This window comes from Hyperolius riggenbachi, chromosome 3, assembly GCF_040937935.1.
Source record: "Hyperolius riggenbachi isolate aHypRig1 chromosome 3, aHypRig1.pri, whole genome shotgun sequence".
In the NCBI taxonomy this organism is placed as follows: Eukaryota; Metazoa; Chordata; class Amphibia; order Anura; family Hyperoliidae; genus Hyperolius; species Hyperolius riggenbachi.
The window spans coordinates 189,952,133-189,974,742 of NC_090648.1; the positions used below are offsets into that span (position 1 = coordinate 189,952,133).

Sequence of the window (22,610 nt, forward strand, 5' to 3'; positions counted from 1 at the left end):
ACCAGATGGGGATAGTGAGCCTTGATATATACAGCTTAGTTATTTCATTGAGTTCCAAAGACTGGAACAGTCATGTGATGTGAGGCAAATCATATTGTCACAGAGCATAGAGAAAATAGAATGTGTCAGTAGGGATGCTGGGACAAGTGAATGAACTCAATGATCTGGGGGATCTTACAATCTTACAATTGCTGAATATTCAGTATGTGTTCCCTTGTATTACTGGGCTAACATTATCTGGAGGGACCTTTCTCCTAGTAAGCAGCTAGGAGCCATCATCTAGGAGGATTATTTATGGTGCTGGTGCAATGTACTATGTGCTATATTTGCTAAGGAAAGGTGCCTAACAGGCAGAAAAGGTTTAAGATGAAATAAGGCCCTAGGCAAGATAGCAGTTTTTGCCCGCAGCAGATGGTCACCTAGTTTTTCTTTAATAAGATTTGGTGGAGGGTAGCATACAGTAGGCCCCTAGACTTTCTCAAGGCCCTGGGCAACTGCCTAGGGTTGCCTTGTGGATGATCTGGCTCTAAACAGGTCTTGAAAAAGTCCTTATGTGTTGCAAAACATTAACTTGGCACCTTCTTTTTCTGTCTTTGACTTATATACCATCCACTGAGGTCATATATTGTTTTATCCACTTATTAAAAATGCAGTATGTTTTTTAAAGGGGACCAATAAATTGAGGTTTTATCCATCAAACATTGGCTCTGTTGGTGCATTTGGCTTGAACACCTACATGCCATTTAAAAGAGAGACACGCCTACCCAAGCAGTAATAGCTTAAGGGACACATCCAAGGAGAAAAAAAAATCTACTTAACCTGGGGCTTCCTCCAGCTCCCAGCAGCCTATCTGTCCCATGCCGCAGCTTCGGTGTCCCCTCTGTTGCAGATGCCACCCTCGCCAGGTCAGCATCTTCTGTGCCTGTGCTCTCGCGCAGACGATACTGACCTGGCAAGGTCGGCATCTGCAACAGAGAGGACCGTGGAACACCGGAGCTGGAGCGAGGGACAGATAGGCTGCCAGGGGCTGGAGGAAACCCCAGGTAAGTACGTTAGAGCTCTTTTTTTTCTTCCTCAGTGGAAGCACTATGGTAGGACTACGCTTATGATCTATGAACAACTAGCAAACACTATATAATTTAAATATAAATTAATTAAAAATCCACAAAATCTTTGAGCCAGTTCTTGTATTTATGTCCTGTCACCTGCAGGGCAGAAGGACTAAGAAAGGGAGGGTCAGCGAACCAGACTCTACTGCACTGATGAACTCACTGTGTTCGCTCTTATTCAATATCCAGTCAGCAGATTCTGAGTGGGGTTAATGATCAAACAGTACCGAAAACCTAAAGTGAAAAACAAATGGATTGCTTGCCTAACAATGTGCTACAGGTGAGCTATTCGGGCTGAATGGACAGGAAGGTTAAATAAACAACTGTACAAATTTTAAATTAAGTCTTAGCCATTTGCCTAGAGCTCAGCATTAAAGAGACACTGAAGCAAAAAAATAAATTATGATATAATGAATTGGTTGTGTAGTACAGATAATTACCGTACTAGAACATTAGTAGCAAAGAAAATATTCTCATATTTTTATTTTCAGTTATATAGTGTTTTTTATACCATTGCATCATTATCTAATATTTGCAGTCTACACACTACTCAGCATTCTAAATTCTTTTACAGAGCAGGCCAGTGAACTTTTAAAACTGTCCTCTGGAGAGAAAAAGAAAATACAGTGACTGACAGTTGAGATAACAAGCTTCAAAAGACAGAGCTCTCTGCACTTTGAAAGTCGTGGAGCTTAATCCATCTTTTGCATAGATAACTGGAGTTTCTTAACTCTTCCTGTACTGGAAACAATATTAGACTTATGCTTCATACACACATGTGATAAAAGTCTTTGGAAAATGAAAGATCACAGACCAATTTTACCCCATTCCATGTAGTATGAGAGCCATACTCTACACAGTCTATTCTATGGAGCTGCACTCCCCATCAAATAAAATCTTTGCAGGATGCTGCACACAAAGATGCCCGTACACACTCAAAAGATCATTATCTGCAAAAGATCTGTTCCTGCAAAAGATCCATTCCTGCAAAATGCATTCATAGTCTATGATATCTGCAGATCCTCATACACACTTGGTTTAACAGACAATCATCTGCAGATCATCTGCAGATCAGATCCACCAGGATGGATTTTCAGATCTGCAGATGATTGCCAGATATGCAGATGAAGTCTGTCAAACAAGGTGTGTATGATGATCTGCAGATCTCATAGACTATGAATGCATTTTGCAGGAATGGATCTTTTGCAGGAACAGATCTTTTGCAGATAATGATCTTTTGAGTGTGTACGGGCATCTTTGTGTGCAGCATCTTGCAAAGATTTTATCTGATGGGGAGTTCAGCTCCATAGAATAGACTGTGTAGGTATCGCTCTCATACTACATGGAAGGGGGTAAAATTGGTCTGTGATCTTGCCTTTTCCAAAGACTTTTATCTCAAGTGTGTATGAAGCATTAGGTCTCTGCTCCTAATGTTTTATTTCTTAGCTGTACTACACATCATTATATCATATAGTACCACACAAATCATTCTATCATAATTTTTTTCTCTCGCTTCAGTGTCTCTTTAACTTGCATATACAGTCACGAGAAAAATAAAGTATACCCTTTTCCAAATCTAAGGTTCCACGCATTATAAAATTATCTAGTCCTCAGCAGGTCTTTAAATTAGGTAAACATTACCTTTAGATGAAGAACAACAAAAAATGACATACAGCATTACACTGTGACACTACTTAATACGGATGGGATCCAAATGCAGAAGCACTGTGTAAAAAATAAAGAACATCCTTACTACTGCCATAGGAATTAAGAGGCTAAGTAAAAGCCAGGTGCTGACAACTAAATGCACTTACGAACGACCCGCCGATACGAACGGCATGGATTCAGTGTTTCCATGGGAACAAGCCCCAATTTTTTTTTTTTTCAAATTGGACTTGTAGTTTTTTGAGAAAATCGATTTAAAAAAATTCAAAGAAAAAATGGCTTTTAAACTTGTATAAGCAGGCACAGAGGGCAGAGGTGACACTGGCGGCACAGAGGAGGTACAGGGGACAGAGATAGCACAATGTTCTGACTTAAGAACAGATTCAGTTTAAGAACGAACCTACAGTCCCTATCTCGTTCGTTAACCTGGGACTACCTGTACTTTAAAAAAGCATGGTAGTTTTGCTTAGGTTTGCAAAGTTGCATCTAAACGAACCACAAAACTTCTGGAAAAATGTCTTCAGACAGACAAGACCAAAGTAGAGGTGATTGGCCATGCCCGATGCCCATGGAAACACTGTAAATCTGCACAAACATCTCATACTAACTTTGAAGAACTACAAAAGCACAGGCAGCGCGCATCAATCACCAAACCCAAATGAAATGCTGTGGCAGCACATTAAGAGAACCTTGCCTACATGAACTGAAGCAATCATGTAAAAAAAAAAAAAAAAAAAAAAAGAGTGGGCCAAAATGTCTCCACCAATGAGAGAGACTGATAGTTATACAGAAAATTATAACTTTAAGCTACTGCTACTAAAGATGGTTCTACACACTACTGAATCATGGGCTATACTTACATAGCTTCTTGTTTTGGTTCTTTTTTTCAATGAATGACAAAATGGAATCAGTTGTATGTGGTTTTACAACTAGGGTTACAAAATCATCTGGACCTTAGAAAGTTCTAAAAGGATTTAAATTCTATTGTGTCCTAATACAGGACATTGATAGGGTTGCATTTTCTTTTTCTCATGACTGTATACTATACACCTATTTAAAAGTCTCATGAAAAAAATAACTAAGCAAACCATTTCCTTTAAGTTTCATCCACTCTGACCGCTTAGTCCACATTTAGAATCAGTAAGTGCATGGTTTAAGCTCTGGGCACTGTTAGTAATATGCAAAATGCAGATCACAAATTCCCAGGGTGATAAATTTGATAACCTGTTGGCCTGTTTTAACCCTTCATACACCAGCCAGAGCTCTCCGTCCTCATTCAGAACATGGAAGTCTTGCGGTTGAGTACTTTCAAGTGTAAAAGAAAAAACAGGGACAAACAGAAAGAGTACAACTGAAAAATGGATTGATGAAAAGTGGTGAGAATAAACATGCATAAACACGAAACAAAAATAAGACATAGTACAAACAGACAAATAAAACAAAATATGCAGTGTGATAATGTACAAAGGAAATTGTGCAATAAACCTGAGAACAATGGCTAAGGCAGGGAGCACACTTATTTGAATTGCAAACGTGTAACAAAAAAAAAAAATGCAAACGCAGGAAAAAAAATGCATAAACCAGAAACCGCATGGTTTTCTGTACAGACAAGTGTGCTTCCAGCCTAAAAGTTATTTGAAATATTGCCATTACAGCTTCTATCTTGAAAGAACTAAATATATTTTTGAGCACTACAGTATTAAGTTACAGAGAATACATGGATGACATATACCAGCTATAGAATGAGATGCGACATAAAAACAGACACTAAAACAGGAGATGCACAATAACTGCAACACAGACAGACCCATACATGGAAAACATACAAACACAAGGTGGCAGATTTGTCAATACAGATGTAAATAAATCACGTACATAAAAAAAGAGGCATGGAAAAATTTGGGTGCTGAATTTTGGTAAATAGAATATTGGTAAATTAACCGATATTCTACATTTTGAAAGTAAATTTTGAAAACTTTACGATAGTAAAGTATCTGTAAATAATACAGATATTTTACTACTACTAAACCTATTCTCACACAATACCCTCCCTCTACCCATATGTAACCCTACCCAAGCATAACCTTAAAAACATGACCCCCCCCCCCAAGCCTAACCTTAAAGATGCCCCCACCCACGCCTAACATTAAAAACACCACCCAAGCCTAAACTTAAAAACAACCTCCAAACCCCACTTTTTCCCCAGCGCAACTCCCCCCTCCCAATAATCATTATCAAAATTGCAAAAACAATAACTATGGATGCCATTATTTAGCAGGTGCCGGAGCCATTGTGTGAATTTTACACAGTAAATGATAATTTATATGGGCATCTATGGAGGGTCCAAATTTCTGCCAATAATAGGTGTCCACATTTCCTGCTTCCAATAAGCCTACAGCAAGTGTGAAGCAGTTGTCTCGAACAGCCAATCATTCTTTTCTAAATTATCCACTTATACCTGACTGGTTGCCCTGGGAAATTTTGGCTCCATTTTTCTTTGAACTGTCTTAACCTCCCTAGCGGTATGGACAGAAATGTCCGTTCAAAAAAACATGCTGTGAACAGTATAAACATGCATACACATCAATACTCTCCTGCACTGTATACTAGACCCTTGCTTGACACATTTTGGCAAGTTACAGGGAAAAAAAAAGTTTTAAAAATAAATTTTATCACTGTTTGCACAGAAATCCTGGGGAAATTGAACGCTGGGAAGGTTAATAAATCAGCCCCATTCTATTCTCCTATTAACATCAGGAGGCGGCTAGAAGAACAACTCGACATAAAATGAATTTAGTCTCTTGTTGGCACTTACTTACCCCATAAGGCACTAACAAGGTGGTAGCTCCAGCAGCCAACCAACATTATTTGCTTGGAAACCGAGTGTTCTCTGGTAATGGAACAACAAATCTACAGCTAGTCCTAAATAAGGAAAGCACCTTTCAGATCCTTTGAAAAGTACACAAAGACTGGAGGTATGGAGGCTGCAATCCCAATCTCTAGTAACATGAGATATACATGTCCTTGCAGCATTGTGGGTACAACATCCATGCCTTGTGTGATAGGCAGAAACTGCCTCTGCAGCTGTTGGCAGGCACTAGCTTGGTGCAAGTCTCCAGGTGACACCAAACAGTGTGGGAAGAACATACCTGTTGGTCTCTTTCATGCCTGAATAAGCCTGAGCAATTTCCCTTCGATCCTTCATCTTCTGAATGTCTTCTGAGATAGGCAAGGTTTCTGTCATAGTATCCTAAAATATAGTAATATCTACATTATACATTTATCTCTCAATGAGATCTTCATTTGAAAGATGCTATTACCCTTCCCTCTAATAAAGTGAGAGCCTGTCAATCTCTTAATACAAATATAAGGGTTTAGCAGTCATGCTGGTACTTTGTCATCAGTAGTTTCTGAGTCACACACCTGAAACCAGCATGTAGCACTTGGGACCCAGACACTAGATCTGCATACTCATTCTGGGTCAGATTCAGAATGTATCCTTATGCTAGTCAAACAATAGCGTTTTCAAAAGTGGGTCAGCAATAGCTGCTTCCATGGTTGTCTCACTTTTTGTTTTAAAGCCTAGCGCCTGAGAAACCTCATTTTACTATCATAGACGTTTCTTATGTCTGTATTCTTCTGCATACTGTATAAGAATTTTCCTTAATTTGCCTATTAAACATGAACAGCAATGAAAAATATTTTTCCCTGTAGTGAGGAAGGATTAGACCCTAAGAAAGGTTGCTTACTGTAAAGGCGACAAAGACAGCAATAGCTACTTAGTAGGAAGTCTAAAAACATATTACAACACACATAGGCCAAATGCCTCTTTGTATGTTAGAAAGGGAGAAGCCATACGTGAGGTCTAAGATTACTGGGTAGCAGCAAGTTATGAGGAAATAACTTACTCTTTTCTTATTTTAGTCAACTAGAGAGCTAACAAAAAAATAAAGAATATAAAAAACACTTTAAAATCTATATCACATACACAGGAGATGACTTTTCATTTATACATTATAATGTTAACTAATGCAGCTTGTCGATCTTGTCCTAAAATTTGAACACAAAACCCGAGTTAAAATTAGTGAAAACAAAATAGGTGGCCATTAATGATTGCTGTGTTTGTGACTCATGTGATCTAAGGTCTACAGTCACTGCCACGGGTTATTTCCGATAGCATACTTTAGATGTGGGAACGATTGGGATGGTTTTGCTCAACCTACAGTAGTTTAGCTAAACTGCATATACTGTCTCATGGAAAGAGAAAGAGAAGCAGAAGGCTCCAAATTTTATGTGGAGACAAATTAATCTGCCCCCCCCCCCCAAAAAAAAAATCACCAGTGTTCTCATTGGCACAAAAAAGGGATCTTTTTACAGGTATTATATTATTGGTGAATGCACTCCTGACTGGTGACTGACCATACATCTCCCTGGTGACATAGACTCTGCACAACCTAGAAGCTGTGGAGTAGTATGGATCTGTAGTAGAGGTGGATGACATGAATGGTAGCAGCTATAGTTATTATTACACATGCGTACAAAGCATAGCAGCATATAAACATAGCAATGGTGTTATTAATTTATGTATACTCAGTACAGGATCAATGGCAGCAATTCTGAACTTGTTAAATCTGCCTAGGCTTGTGGTTCAATAAACACACTAAAGGTTATTGCACAGCATGCAGAAAGCCAAGCTATAACCAGTATTATTTGTTACCTTATCATCCTTCATTATCACATAATTGTTCAGCAAATAAAAAGAAAAAAAAAAAACAAAACATTGATCAGTCATGCCTTCTAAGCAGGAACATTGCATCATGTCCTATTCTTGTACTCCTCTTCCTGAGAAACAATATACGGGTATACTGTTCACCTATTACTATAGTAACTGCCTCATGCTAGCACCCTGTATGATCACACAGCCACAGCTGGTAGCGTTATATCAACTCTGTGGGGGAAATTTCTAAAGTGAGGCTGCACCATCTCGCACTGATCAGTGCAAACCAAGCAGACACTGGCATTTGCTGATTTTTATGATTAATATGTTACAGGTTTGATCAATCTCTCCCATGGGCTGTATGACTAAGATGGTTACAACTGCTTACAAGAGGCAGAAATCACCATCACTCGCCCATGTTATTCGAAGGAAGCTCAACGAGATGCAAATTGTTTAAGTCATTGCAGGATTATGCAAATTTATGCAGCTTGAAAACTGACTAATCGAAAACCATCTTGGCGGGTTTGAACTAGTCCATGTAAGCCTATTTGGCAGGGCCTTCCTTTCTGGGTGCACTTCACACCACATCACCATATGGACTCAGCAACTCATCTGCTATACTTATCCCTACAGTGTTACATCACTATTTTGTGTACCATTGTGGAATGCTATAATGTCCTTGTGTAACATTGTATCGTGCTGTAATGTCTCCCCCATGATCTGTACAGTGTAAGGTGTTAGCGCTTTATAAATAAAGTTCAATAACAATCATAAAAGGCTGCATACATTTGCATACACAATTTACATAATCCTGGCATCAACTTGGCATTATTTGCCTTTTATTGACCATACCAAATTAAAACTAAGGAAACAAGTACTGACTTGACTACTGTAGTAAAATGTTAAATAATGATTCAATAACACAACCAATCAAATGCATGGTAAGCTTTAAGTCAAGCTAAACTGTTCTACCTAGATTAAACCAAGAATTCACGCATTTGCATCTCACCTTATGTGGAATGGCTTCCATTTGGCTCACAAGCTGCGATCTAAGAATAAGAACTTCTTCTTTTCTCACTTCCAGCTCTTCACTGACTGAAGTCATCTGTTCCAATAGCACCTTATAGACAGGTCCTCCAGGGCCTGAAGGATCTGGGGAAATCTTGTCTGTGATCGCCCTCCGGAGCTCGTTCAACTCATTCTTCAGCTTCTTGTTCTCAGACTCCAGCTCTTGACGCTGAGAAATAACAGGACTCAATATTTAAAGGAATTCTATCAAACCATGAGTTCTAAAATGACAATGTACAAATAATGTCTAAGTAGCTGTGTTAACATTTTCCTACTTTTCATGTTAAATATCAGAGGCAAAAGCTCAAAAGCTTTAATTCATTGTGTGTAGCTTTTAGCTACATTTAGAATGTCCCATTTGCAGAGGTATAATCTCTGCAACCTGACATGCTAAGAACAGTGCAATATTGAAGCAGATTACCTGACAGGCTTTTGTTTTCATATATCAGGTTTCACACACACAATTAGGCCCAGTGCACACCAAAACCGCTAGCAGATCCGCAATACGCTAGCGGTTTTGGGAGCTGATTTCAGAGCGATTCTAGGTATGTTTAGAGAGGTTTTCTAAACATACCTAGCGGTTTTGGGTGCGTTTTTGTGTAGCAGATTACACATATTGTTACAGTAAAAGCTGTTACTGAACAGCTACTGTAACAAAAATGCCTGGCAAACCGCTCTGAAGTAGCGTTTTTCAGAGCGGTTTGCGTTTTTCCTATACTTTACATTGAGGACGAAACGCTTCCGAAATCCGCAAACGCGCAGCAGGAGGCGCGTTTGCGGCTTGGCAAAAACCGCAAACCGCCGGTGTGCACCATCCCATTGCAATACATTAGACAAGCGTTTTTATAGGCGGATGCGGACGGCGGATCGCTCCAAAAACCGCTCGGTGTGCACTGGGCCTTACAGATGTTTATGTTGCACATAAGATACATTTCCCTTGCTCTTTGTGAGAGAAAGCTCTGCCTGTCTCTGCCTGAGCTCTCTGCTCACATAGAGTTAATGATGCACTGTGAATGGAAACACCCCTCCCCTCATGGCTGAGTCTGCCCTCAGAACTGGCGTCAGAAAAGTGTGAAAGGGATTAGATAACAGTAAGAGAGATAAGAATTCAGATGTATACCCCAACACTTCGCAACACTTCCTAAACATTTCCTAACTCAATTGAAAATAAAATGTCAATCGATAGTGTCCCTTTAATTAGATAAAAATACAGTAAAAGCGATCCATTACTTTCATACTGATAAAACAAGATGCTGGCAGCATGGAGGCAAAGTGGTCAGCACTCTTGCTTTGTAGCTCTAGGCTCTTGGGTTTAAACCTCACAAAAACCACTATACAGAGATTTTGTGGTGTTCTTCAATATTGATAAGCCTCTTACCATAATTCAAGCAATTCTATAACCACCTAGATGTATATCAAACAGAAGTCTAATGCTGGGAATACACGTTTCGTTTTTGCCTTCGTTTTAGCCTTCGTTTCGATTGTGCCTTTTGTGCTTTTCGTTCCCGAAATAATCAAACGTACGGTTAATATCACCACCCACGGTTTCGTTTTTTTTTTCCGATTCTGATGGTTTCGTTTTTCCAATAATCGAAGGCTGCAAAGAAACGAAACGAAAATCCCTTTTTACAGGGACGGACTAACATAAACGAACATATAATCGATCTGAACAGCCATCAAGCCTACCAATGGCTCGATTAGATGGATAAAGAGAGATAATATCAAACATGTTCGATCACTAGTCGTTCGTTTTTGGGGTCTATTAATCGAAACTATAATGAGATTATGACTATTTTCACATACGTTTTCAACACTCGATTCGTTTACTGAACGAATCGAAGGCTAAAACGAAGGCAAAAACGAACCGTGTATTCCCAGCATTAGGCCTGAGATACACTGCAGAGCACTTTGTGGTCCTTTGTGGTTTAAAAAAAAATACCTCCACTGACTTGCATTAAAATCATGGTAATATCAATGCGATTGTGGCAATTGTGCCACTATTCTTCCCACAATTTTAATACAAGCCAATGGGAGCTTTAAAAAAAAAAAAAAAAAAGACGCAAAAGCAGCACTAATGGATCAAAAAGTGCTCTGCAGTGTATCTCAGGCCTTAAACTTAAACCAAGGATTGAACTTCATCCCAGTCAGTAGTTGATACCCCCTTTCCCACAAGAAAACTTTACTTTGCCTCAAATAGATAATAAGGGACATCTGTATGGCTGATATTTAGTTGAAATCCCTCTCGCAGTGTGATATCAGGGCCATGGAGGAATACAAATAGCTCTATAAGCTCTGTAATGCTTTGTCCAACATGCATTTTATATTGTATATAAACCATTATATTTTCGCCTGTTTCTATATCTTTTTCTAAACCTCCTCATGAGAAAGGATCAGTGAGAGGAAAGCCATAAAAGGGTCACATAATTATTATCTGGCTTGAAATATCATCATCCTCTTACCTTGAGAGATTCATACTCCAATTCTGTACTTCGAACGGGTGATCTAGCCTCTTCCTGCAGAAACAAAACAGAAAAGAAATCATCTGGGACTATTCTGTTTAAAAGTGTAGGCTGTCGATGAGATAGACCTGTGGGATTCAAGCACAGCTTACTGGAATCACTATGTTTGGATTGATTCTTTGTGTAAGATGTACTGGAAAACTAGTGGGTGGAGGTGCCCAAAAGTAATAAAATAATTAAAAACAGTATTAAATGGATAGGCAGTGGTTGGTTTACCTCTCCAGCAGTATATAGAAGCCAGTTCAACTCAGTAGAATTCAAAAAGTTTATTACTCAGAAATCGGCTCAGACAACTTTCCCCACTTCCTCAGGTTATTAAAGCCTCAAAAAAGGTGCCAAAGTAGTCGATTTGTATTTCCAAAACTGCACTGCACCTTTTTTGGGGTACTATTATCCCAAGGACTCTCCAGGTCCATTCTCCATAAACTGGACAATTAAGTGTTAATAATTGGAATTTCAGGACTTCCAGATTACACTATAAGCATATAGAAGACAAAGTATTCTTTTATCTATGTGATGAGTTTCACATGCTATATTATATACAAGTTACTGGAGCCATCAGAGAATCTCCACTCATACAGTAGGGATGCGAAAGTTTGGGCAACCTTGTTAATTGTCATTTTTCTGTATAAATCGTTGATTGTTACAATAAAAAAATGTGAGTTAAATATATCTTCAGTGACATTTGGGAAGAGAAATGAAGTTTATTGGATTTACAGAAAGTGCGCAATAATTGTTTAAATAAAATTAGGCAGGTGCATGTCATTGTATTGATTCCAGAACCTTTAGAACTAATTATTGGAACTCAAATTGGCTTGGTAAGCTCAGTGACCTCTGACCTACATATACACAGGTGAATCCAATTATGAGAAAGAGTATTTAACCTTCCTGGCGGTAAGCCCGAGCTGAGCTCGGGCCATGCCGCCGGAAGGCACCGCTCAGGCCCCGCTGGGCCGATTTGCATAATTTTTTTTTTGCTGCACGCAGCTAGCACTTTGCTAGCTGCGTGCAGTGCCCGATCGCCGCCGCTACCCGCCGATCCGCCGCTATCCGTCGCACCGCAGCCGCCCCCCCCCCCAGACCCCGTGCGCTGCCTGGCCAATCAGTGCCAGGCAGCTCTATGGGGTGGATCGGAATCCCCTTTGACGTCACGACGTCGATGACGTCATCCTGCCGTGGCGACGGGGGAAGCCCTCCAGGAGATCCCGTTCTTTGAACGGGATCTCCTGATCGCCGGAGGCGATCGGAGGGGCTGGGGGGATGCCGCTGAGCAGCGGCTATCATGTAGCGAGACTTTGTCTCGCTACATGAAAAAACAAAAAAAAAATTTAAAAAAAAAAAGATTTGCTGCCCCCTGGCGATTTTTTTGCAAACCGCCAGGAGGGTTAAGGGGGTCAGTTGTAACATTCCCTCCTCTTTTAATTTTCTCTAAGAATAGCAACATGGGGGTCTCAAAACAACTCTCAAATGACCTAAAGACAGACTCTTCATCATCATGGTTTAGGGAAAGGATACAGAAAGCTGTCTCAGAGATTTCCGCCATCTGTTTCCACAGTTAGGAACATTATTGAGGAAATGGAAGATGACAGACTCAGTTCAAGTTAAAGCTCGAAGTGGCAGACCAAGAAAAATCTCGGACAGGAGCGACAAATGGTGAGAACAGTCAGAGTCAACCCACAGACCAGCACCAAAGTCCTACAACATCATCTTGCTGCAGATGGAGTCACTGTGCATCAGTCAACCATTCAGAGCATTTTATACAAGGAGATGCTGTACGCGAGAGTGATACAGAGGAAGCCTTTTCTCCACCCACAGCTCAAACAGAGCTGATTGAGGTATGCTACAGCACATTTGGACAAGCCAGCTTCATTTTGGAATAAGGTGCTGTGGACTGATGAAACTCAAATTTAATTTTTTGGGCATAACAAGGGGCGTTATACATGAAGGAAAAAGAAGACCGCATTCCAAGAAAAACACCTGCTACATACAGTAAAATATGGTGGTGGTTCAACCATGCTGTGTGGCCAGTGCAGGGACTGGGAATCTTGTCAAAGTTGAGGGACGCATGGATTCCACTCAGTATCAGCAGATTCTGGAGACCAATGCCCAGGAATCAGTGACAAAGCTAAAGCTGTGTCGGGGCTGGATCTTTCAACAAGACAACGACCCTAAACACCACTCAAAATCCACTAAGGCATTCATGCAGAGGAGCAAGTACAACGTTCTGGAATGGCCATCTCAGTTCCCAGATCTGAATATAATTTAAAATCTGTTGTGTGGGTTAAAGAGAGCTGTCAATGCTTGGAAGCCATCAAACCTGAATAAACTAGAGATGTTTTGTAAAGAGGAATGGTCCAAAATACCTTCAACCAGAATCCAGACTCTCATTGGAACCTACAGGAAGCGTTTAGAGGCTGTAATTTCTGCAAAAGGAGGATCTACTAAATATTGATTTCATTTCTTTTTTGTGGTTCCCAAATTTATGCATCTGCCCAATTATGTTTAAACACTTATTGCAAACTTTCTGTAAATCCAATAAACTTCATTTCACTTCTCAAATATCACTGTGTGAGTCTCCTATATGATATATTTACCTGACATTTTTTATTGTAACAACCAACGATTTGTACAGGAAAATCCTGACGATTAACAAGGTTGCCCAAACTTTCGCATCCCACTGTAGTTCCTAATAGTACTACAGTACTTGGCTGTAGTAGAGGAGTATAACTAATGCTGGGAATACACCATGGGGGTTTTTTTTTTGGCAGATAGATGACTCGATAGATAATTTCCGACATGTTGGATCTGATTGCAATCTTTTTCTGATCGATTTTCTCATAGAAGTGAATGGAAATCGATCGGAACAACGATCGGGAAATTGATTGGCCAGTAAATATGCCAAAAAAAATCATTGTGTATTCCCAGCATAAAGTGTAATGTATCAAATTTCTCAAGTTCAAGTAACACGATCACATATGTGGCCTACTAAGTAGTAAATCATTGCAATACAATGAAGTCCAGTTCTCACTGCTCACATACATCAAGCCTCATCCCTTCTCAGTGAACCAGTTTGCCATGAATTAAGAGTGAGCCAATGTTCAATGATTGTACATACCTGACTTTTTACTTTAATGAGTTGTTCTTCCTTTTTGTCCAAGTCATCTTGCAAAATTTGCTTTTCCTGTTCCAGCTCCTTCACACGTTTCTGCAGCTTAAGGAATAAGGACATGTCCAGAGGAGCTTTCTTGTCAACCGGTTCCTGAGGGTCAAGCAGAAAAACAGTCAGAAACAGGAACATAAATTATGAAATATGCAGTGTATAAGGCTATGGATATATGGTAGATTTTTTTTTTTTTTTTTTTTGGATCAATGTTATACTGTCTTGTATCAAAACCATGAATTTTTTTATGATCTGTAAGAAAGAATTTTGCATTATAGAGAAATGCCTCAATGAATCATACTTGAAGACAGAAACAATAATACTGCCATGGCCTCTAAATGAGGAAAGTTTCATTACCCCAGCAAATGGCTTGTTTCACCCTACATGACTAATTTTAGTCCTACCTCATTCCGGTATGGAAGGTCTTCTGATTCTGCCAACTCTGAACTGAAGGTGTACTCTGATTCATTACTGCTATGGGTGGAGTCAGTCCTCTTATGTCCCGGTTTTGTTAATGTCTGCAAAATCAATTGTATTAGACCAACACATAGGCAGACATCCATATTACAGTTCTAAACTTTCTTTATAGTAAAACCCACCATGGTGCTCATTTCCTCCTTTATGTCATCGTATCGCTCCTCCAAGCGACTGAATTCATTGAGCAGGTTCTGATACCTCTGCCTCTCGTCATTAAGCTCAATTTCCAGCTCTCTTGTTTCTTCCAGTAGTCTTTTTTCCATTTCCTCTATCACACAAACAGGCAAACAAAAACAAATTAAAACCCTTCCTCTCCCTCACAGATTTTTTTTTAGTTAGTACAGGTGAATAGTGGGCTATATCATTACTCATACAATACCCACACTTGATGCAACAATTCCACAGAAATTATCTTTGGAAGAGTCGGTCACATGATCCAGGGATCCATTCAGGAAAAAAGCAGGGTAGTGGGAATTCCTCAGCTAGTACACTCATTCCCAGCACAAGGCAATCACCTGATCCCTCTGCTCCGCCCTCTGCTGCTAAGCGATTAACTATTTTTGGCTAGTACTATAGTTCAGCAGATTCTCATCTTCCTGCTAAGATGTGCTTATACACACTGAGCAGTAACAGAGAGGAAAAGCGCTGATGAGTTGTGGTACTCGTGATCATAAATAGTTTCTCACCTGCAAAGGGAGGAGGTGAGTGGGGTCATGTAATCTGTACTCACAGGTAGAAACTGGTTGGTCCTACCTTCTAACTCTTCCCCAGCTACCAAATAAAGAGAATGATGGAGGGAGAATAATACTCACCAGTCATCCTCTTGGCCTGCTCCTGAATAAGGAGGTTCAGCTTTTCCTTCTCGGTTTTCAGTAGTGTATTCTGTTCTTTGAGCTCAGAAACTAGCTGTAAGCAAAAGAAAACAAAAGTTATATTTCGCGTTTTATAAGACCACAATGAAACGGCTTTGTCTTTCATGGTACTTTGCGTCCTATTAGCGCTACCAGGGGGTGTCCACACATACCTCCCTATCAAAGTCCTTATGGATAGTAAGGGTGGGCCAGCTGTGTCTGAAATAGAGGCCTACCAAACCATTAGGCTGGTGCAACAACTTAACTGAATTAAAAAAAAAAAAAAAAAAGAAAGAGAGAGAGACTAGCAATTGAGCGGCATGATGGCGTGATCCTCCATAGCCTGCGCTGATCCCTGGCGGGAGCAAGTATCGGAAGCAAGGAAGATTGCAGGCACATCTGAGTATTGATACCTTCACCTAACGTGAGCCAGTGCAGCACCTTAACTGGCATCTCGACACAATGGGGAAACATGCCAGTGACATTTATGCTATCTGTGTGGCCACCTAAAACAGTGGTAAGCATTGTCACTCCAATTACGTAATGTGTGGATTAAAATAACTCTAGTGTGGGGAGAATATTGAAGTGACTGTGTGACAACTGAGGCAATTAGCCAACTTGGTGGAAAGCCTAGCCACTCTAAACTTCGCATGAGTGATCATCTCCTCAATACAGAGCTCCCTGATGTTCGCTTCTCCCATCAGCAGCAATGGAGAGCAAGACTATCGCAGAGAGATTGAGAGAATCTGCAGCTGGTGCAAGAAAAACAACCTTGTCCTCAATGGACACGATTCACAAAGCCTTTTCACCTGTTTCCTGCTGTGTTCACCTTATCTAGGTTACTTTTTTAATCTCCCAAAGAGCAAAAATATAATATAATTAGGGTAAAAAAGTAATATTGAAATTAAGTTAATCAGGAAAAACTTACTTGGAGTGATTATTTTGCTTGTAAATGTGCTGTAAGGTTATTTTTATCAATTCGGTGATAAATAAGTCATTTATGAGAAGTTTTGTGAATAGAGCCCAATGCAGCCAAGACTGTCAAACTTATCGTGGACGTCAAGGAGCACCCCTCCACTTTGTCCTTATTGGCAGGACTGAAGTTGCCAAGGTACCAAGTGTTCGGTTCCTAGGCACAATCCTAACTAATGACCTAAAATGGGGAGACAACACATCCAAAATTCATAAAAAGGCACAGCAGAGGTTATTCTTTCTGCACCAGCTGAAAAGATTTGGGATGCCACGGGAGCTGCTGATCAACTTTTACAGTGCTACTTTTGAATCCATCCTTTCCTCCGCCATTATTGTCTTGCACACAGGGGCTACCGCTAGCGACAAGTATAAACTTCCAAGAGTTATCAGTGCAGCGGAAAGGATCATTGGCTTGCCTCTGGTGCCTCTAGACCTCCTCCATTCTGTTATAGAATGAAAACGAGGGCCACCAGAATCTCCTAGGACCCCTACCACCCAGGCAGCTGCTTTTTCAGGCTCCTCCCATTCCAGGAGCACCTTCTTCCCCGAAGTGGTCCTCCTGTTAAACTCCAGTCCTCCTGCAGGACATGACCTTCGGCAGCACTCCAGCACAATGGCAGCTAAACATTATTCTAGCTGCCTAGCTTAAAGAGGAACTCCAGTGAAAATAATGTAGTAAAAAAAGTGCTTCATTTTTTACCATAATTATGTATAAATGATTTAGTCAGTGTTTGCTCATTGTAAAATCTTTCCTCTCCCAGATTCACATTCTGACATTTATTACATGGTGACATTGTTACTGTGGGCAGGTTATTTAGCCGTTTCTAGCTGCTCTGTCTGTTAGACAGCTAATAACAGCTATTTCCTGTCTCTGAACATTGTTACATTGTGGCAGTTTGCCAGCAGTACCGCGGTATTCAGAGCCTCTTGTGGGAGGGGTTTCAGCACAAAATCAGTCACACAGCGCCCCCTGATGGTCTGTTTGTGAAAATCATTGTCTTTCTCATGTAAAATGGGGTATCAGCTACTGATTGGGAAAAAGTTCAATTCTTGGTTGGAGTTTCTCTTTAAGCTAGCTTGGAGGCTTAGCCTGCTCTAGACTCTAATGTATGGTCGTATAGTTTATTTTTGCCGTTCTCATTATGTTTATTTATCTCCCTCGCTATCAACTTTATGTACAGTATGTTACCTGCTCAACTGTCTTGCTCTACTGCCGTTGCCATGTGAACTACAAATAATTACAGGTACAACACTCGTCGTTTTTGGCGAATAATAATGATTACGATTCTAACAGTGTAGATATTTAATGACATTATGCCTCCTATTAAGTGTAATACACCATTGGACCATATACGCACTATGTGTATGCTACTTCTCCAATTATCTTGGATGTATTATGATCTGGCTCTAATTACTGATGAAAAGTCCATGGTTTCCTTGTCCTATTGATATATGTGCATAGTTTTTGCAGGCAAAGACACTGAAGTCTTTAATGGGATTGTTTTTTAAGCAGCTGCACTTTTGTAATGTGTTTGATATGACCATGTATGTATGATACGCAGGTAAATAGTAATGATGATAGATGCAGGAGCTCAACCCCTGATCTGCTAAGTTATGTTTTTTAGATGTTTTTAAATTTATTGTGGTAATGGAGCGATAAATTTGGTAGTCTTTTTTTATTCAATAAAAGTATTGTGTAATACTCTGTGTAGCAACTGTGGATTGTACCAGTCTTTTATTATTTTTTTCTCCAAATACTTTACCTGTGATAGTCCACTAAGATATACTACATTGTGAAGCACAATGAAGACTATGGCCTCGATTCATAAACAGCAGTGCGATAAACAAAATCTTGTCGGGAAAATACCGCACTCGGTATTTTCCCGGTCTGTGTGCTAATTCATAAAGATTTCCCCAGCTGCCCTTGGAGGTCGGTAAATTACCGCAGCCCATTGAGCGGTAGAGTAGAGCAGTGTCCCGATTCCCTCTTTGCCCTGCAGAAATGAATCACACAGACGGCTCTCTCTGGCTCTCCCACTGATGACTCAGACAGATGAGTCACACAGTCTTTCCGTGCCTGTAGAAATTACTCACACAGCCGGCTCTTTCCACTGATGACTCAGACAGATGAGTCACACAGTCTTTCCCTGCCTGCTGAAATGATTCACACAGACGGCCCACTGGCTCTCTCCACAGATGAATCAAACAGACTTTCGGATCTCTGCACTTTGCATTAATCAGAGCTGTCAGAGCTGTCGGTAACTTGTTAAGACCTCACCAGAGGTGTCGGTAACTACCGCCAGGCTTACCGCATGTTGAAGGCTTTATGAATTGACATTTGCTGACAATTTACTGACATGTGTTGTCGGTAACTGCAGCCAAGTCGGTAATTTAGCTCCCTGGTCGGTAATGTCAGCTTTTCATGCGGTAACAGCCTTTATGAATTGACATTTTGCTAAGTGGTCGGTAAAGTCTGCTGTTTTCAGCATTACCGCATGAGGTAATGCTTTATGAATCGAGGCCTATATATAGACCAACGCAGGCCACCATCCTTCCAAAATGATGGACTCATCACGGTGGAAGGGTCCAGTATGGAATACTTTGCATGCAAAATGTTTTGGAAGCAAACATCCTCCTTTATTTTTAATTTGGTGCATCTTTTTTGAATGCAAGATAGAAGGGTGTACCCTGTCTATAATTAGGCTCTGAACACCTATTCTGGTAGTCATTCAGATGCAGCCTACTTTGGTAAGCTCTGCCACCTCCCTGTGTCCCATCTGCCTCCCCCCCCCCCCCCACCCCCCAAGAACCACCTCAGGTTCTCTTTAAGACTTTTAATATTAACGCAAGTCTGAACCGAAAAAAGTCGGATACTTACCTCAGTAGAGGAAAGCCTCTAAATAGTCCAGAGGCTTCCCTGATCTTCTTACACTGCTTTGATCCTGCTCTGGGATCCTCTGCAAATATTTACATTAATGTCAATATTGCTTGGGGTTGTGCTCCCCCTTCATGTACAAGCCAAGCTGCACTGGGAAGGCACAAAGTATGGTCCACACCTGTGCAGTAGCATGGAGCAGCTCACGTGTGGCTTTTTTAATTTGTGCATGAGTGGTCCTGTGCCACTGCACAGGCGCAAACCCTACTGGTGCATACGCAGTGCAGATGCACTCTTATTTAGAGGGGAGTGTGGAGCAAAGCTGGAGAGGGTACCAGCAAGCAGCAGTTGGGGAATCTAACTTTTTTATTATTATTATTATTCACCCCTTTAAAGCAAATTTCACAATTGCAGTTCTCATGTTTCTATTTTTACAAGTTTATTACTTATGATCGGAAACTTTATATTGGGCAAATTCATGTATGAATAGATGAGAACATGTGGACTCCAACTCCAAATACAATGGCTTTTCTTGGCCAGGACTTTGCTGTACTGCAAAAGGAGGAGCAACTCAAAGTGACTATAATGCAGGTGTGTGTGTGTGTCTGTAGGTGTGTGTGTGTAGGTGTGTGTGTGTGTGTGTGTGTGTAGGTGTGTGTGTGTGTGTGTGTGTGTGTGTGTAGGTGTGTGTGTGTAGGTGTGTGTGTGTAGGTGTGTGTGTGTAGGTGTGTGTGTGTAGGTGTGTGTAGGTGTGTGTTTGTAGGTGTGTGTGTGTAGGTGTGTGTGTGTGTCTGTAGGTGTGTGTGTGTGTCTGTAGGTGTGTGTGTGTAGGTGTGTGTGTAGGTGTCTGTAGGTGTGTGTGTGTGTGTGTGTGTGTGTGTGTGTGCAGGTGTGTGTAGGTGTGTGTGTGTGTAGGTGTGTGTGTGTGTAGGTGTGTGTGTGTGTAGGTGTGTGTGTGTAGGTGTGTGTGTGTGTGTGTAGGTGTGTAGGTGTGTAGAGGTGTGTGTAGGTGTGTGTTTTTTGACAGGAAGCCTCAGTCAGTGTGTGTTTTGTACATAGAAATTACTCATTTTAAACTGTCACAAAATACAATAAAAAGAGCTTCAGTCTATTAGATACCTCATATGCATGCAGATTATGACTGGAACCTACTTGCTCAGTGTCTGTCCTGTATTTATCTGCATTTTCTTCAATGATTTCCTTTTCACTCTGGGTCTGTTGCAGCTCTTTCCTAAGTCGGGCAAGCTCATCTTCAAGTGTGAGCAATCGGTTTGCAGAATTCTTTGCCTCTTCTTCAAACTGTTTCAGGCGGTCCACATCACTGCGCAACTTATCTTTCTCATGGTTGTAGGTGATTTCCAGGTGGGTCAGCCTTTCCAGCAAGGATTTGTTATCCTTAGTCTGTAAAAAAAAAAAAAAAAAGAAAAAAAGAGAATTCATATTTAAGATGTACACCAGTAAGCAAGCTATATCGATGTAAAATGCAAGATAAGTTGTCATAGAGGTAGTGAAATCAGTTAAAACACATAAATCAAAACTGAGTAAGACTTAATGCTGTACCTGTTCATCAACTTTACGCTGCAGTTGCATGATTTTGTTCTCCATGCCCACATTGAGCTTCTTGTAATGCTCGACAGAGCGGGCCTCGATTTTCAGCTTCTTCAGCTCCCTCTTGGCCATCATCCTGCGGTAGCAGCACTGGAGGTAGACTATGGCCTCCAAGCTCTTCTTGTAAAAGAGACGAGCAAGCCAGCCACGCACATGCTTCTGAATGATGGTAGCCTTGTGTATCCTGAGCATCTGATGATGAGAAAAGTAATAAGTTGCTAACACAATGGCCACAATTCACTAAGCTCACCTCCTGTCTTTAATAATGTTTCTGGGCTGTTTTTAGGGTTATCACCATGGTGATAAAGCACGTAGTATTCATTAAACAATTTACCTCAGGCAAACCTAAGAGAGATTTAAAGTAAAGGTTTTAATCCTGAAAATAATGACAGAATTCAAAAGTTAAAGACAGGATGTTAATTCACAGAGAGAAATGCAAGTGTTAAGTGTGTGAGAAGTTATCATCTGGCTTCAGCTGTGGTTAAGTGGAGTCTTACTACAGACTGCAATGTGAAGTGAAGCATTCTGAGCGGTCTTCTTTATTTTTCACTAGTTTGTGCAGAAGGTGACTCTGTATAGAAAAAATATACACAACAGGCACACAGAGAGGGAGGGAGAGAGACACCAAGCATATATACACACACAGACACACACACATCCCCCTCTCTCTCTCCTGACTGTCCTACCCAGACTAGCTGTAATCCTCCTGGCAGTAAAGGGGGGGGGGGGGCTACATCCTGCCTGTATGTTCTCTTCCCATCCCTATCTACTGCATGTGAAAATAACTACAGAGGTGATAATTTAAAGAGACACTGAAGCGAAAAAATTTTTTATGATATTATGATTTGTATGTGTAGTACAGCTAAGAAATAAAACATTAAGATCAGATACATCAGTCTAATTGTTTCCAGTACAGGAAGAGTTAAGAAACTCCAGTTGTTATCTCTATGCAAACAAGCCATTAACTCTCCAACTAAGTTTAGTGGTGGAGAGGGCTGATATCTGACTTTTATTATCTCAACTGTTTTCTTTTCCTCTGCTAGAGGAGAGGTCATTAGTGCACAGACTGCTCTGAAAGACTCATTTTGAATGCTGAATGTTGTGTAATCTGCACATATTATAGCATGATGCAATGTTAGAAAAAACACTATATACCTGAAAATAAAAATATGAGAATATTTTCTTTGCTGCTAATCTTCTAGTAATTATTCATAGTACACAACCAATTCACTATATCATATTTTTTTTCCCGCTTCAGTGTCTCTTTAAAGAGACTCTGAAGCGAGAATAAATCTCGCTTCAGAGCTCATAGTTAGCAGGGGCATGTGTGCCCCTGCTAAACCGACGCCATCGCGACGCTAAACGGGGGTCCCTTCACCCCCAAACCCCCCACTGCAACACTTGGTCGCAGACTTGGTCGCTCCTGGAGGCAGGGCTAACGGCTGCAGCCCTGCCTCCAGTCGCGTCTATCAGCGGCGCATCGCCGCCTCTCCCCCGCCCCTCTCAGTGAAGGAAGACTGAGAGGGGCGGGGGAGAGTCGGAGATACGCGCTGACAGACGCGCGTGGGGCAGGGCTGCGGCGGTTAGCC

The 22,610-nt window shown here is 40.8% G+C and overlaps 1 protein-coding gene across 6 annotated transcripts in view; it reads right to left on the reverse strand.

Annotated features, from left to right (window-relative positions):
- Positions 1-22,610, reverse strand: part of MYO5A (myosin VA) — a 251,677-nt gene that overhangs the window by 44,602 nt on the left and 184,465 nt on the right. For 4 of the 6 annotated variants that reach the window (XR_011030300.1, XM_068275461.1, XM_068275462.1 and 1 more), the window contains exons 21-30: positions 20,974-21,213; positions 20,566-20,814; positions 15,528-15,621; positions 14,838-14,983; positions 14,643-14,756; positions 14,194-14,337; positions 11,019-11,072; positions 8,501-8,728; positions 5,924-6,024; positions 3,999-4,079 (exon numbers count right to left, since the gene is read on the reverse strand). Coding sequence is in view for 5 of the 6 variants with exons in the window: in XM_068275461.1 (XP_068131562.1) it covers positions 3,999-4,079; positions 5,924-6,024; positions 8,501-8,728; positions 11,019-11,072; positions 14,194-14,337; positions 14,643-14,756; positions 14,838-14,983; positions 15,528-15,621; positions 20,566-20,814; positions 20,974-21,213 (1,451 nt within the window). In the remaining variant the exon portion in view is untranslated. The remainder of the gene's footprint in view (positions 1-3,998; positions 4,080-5,923; positions 6,025-8,500; positions 8,729-11,018; positions 11,073-14,193; positions 14,338-14,642; positions 14,757-14,837; positions 14,984-15,527; positions 15,622-20,565; positions 20,815-20,973; positions 21,214-22,610) is intronic. The other 2 variants (XM_068275465.1, XM_068275464.1) reach the window with 1 other exon arrangement.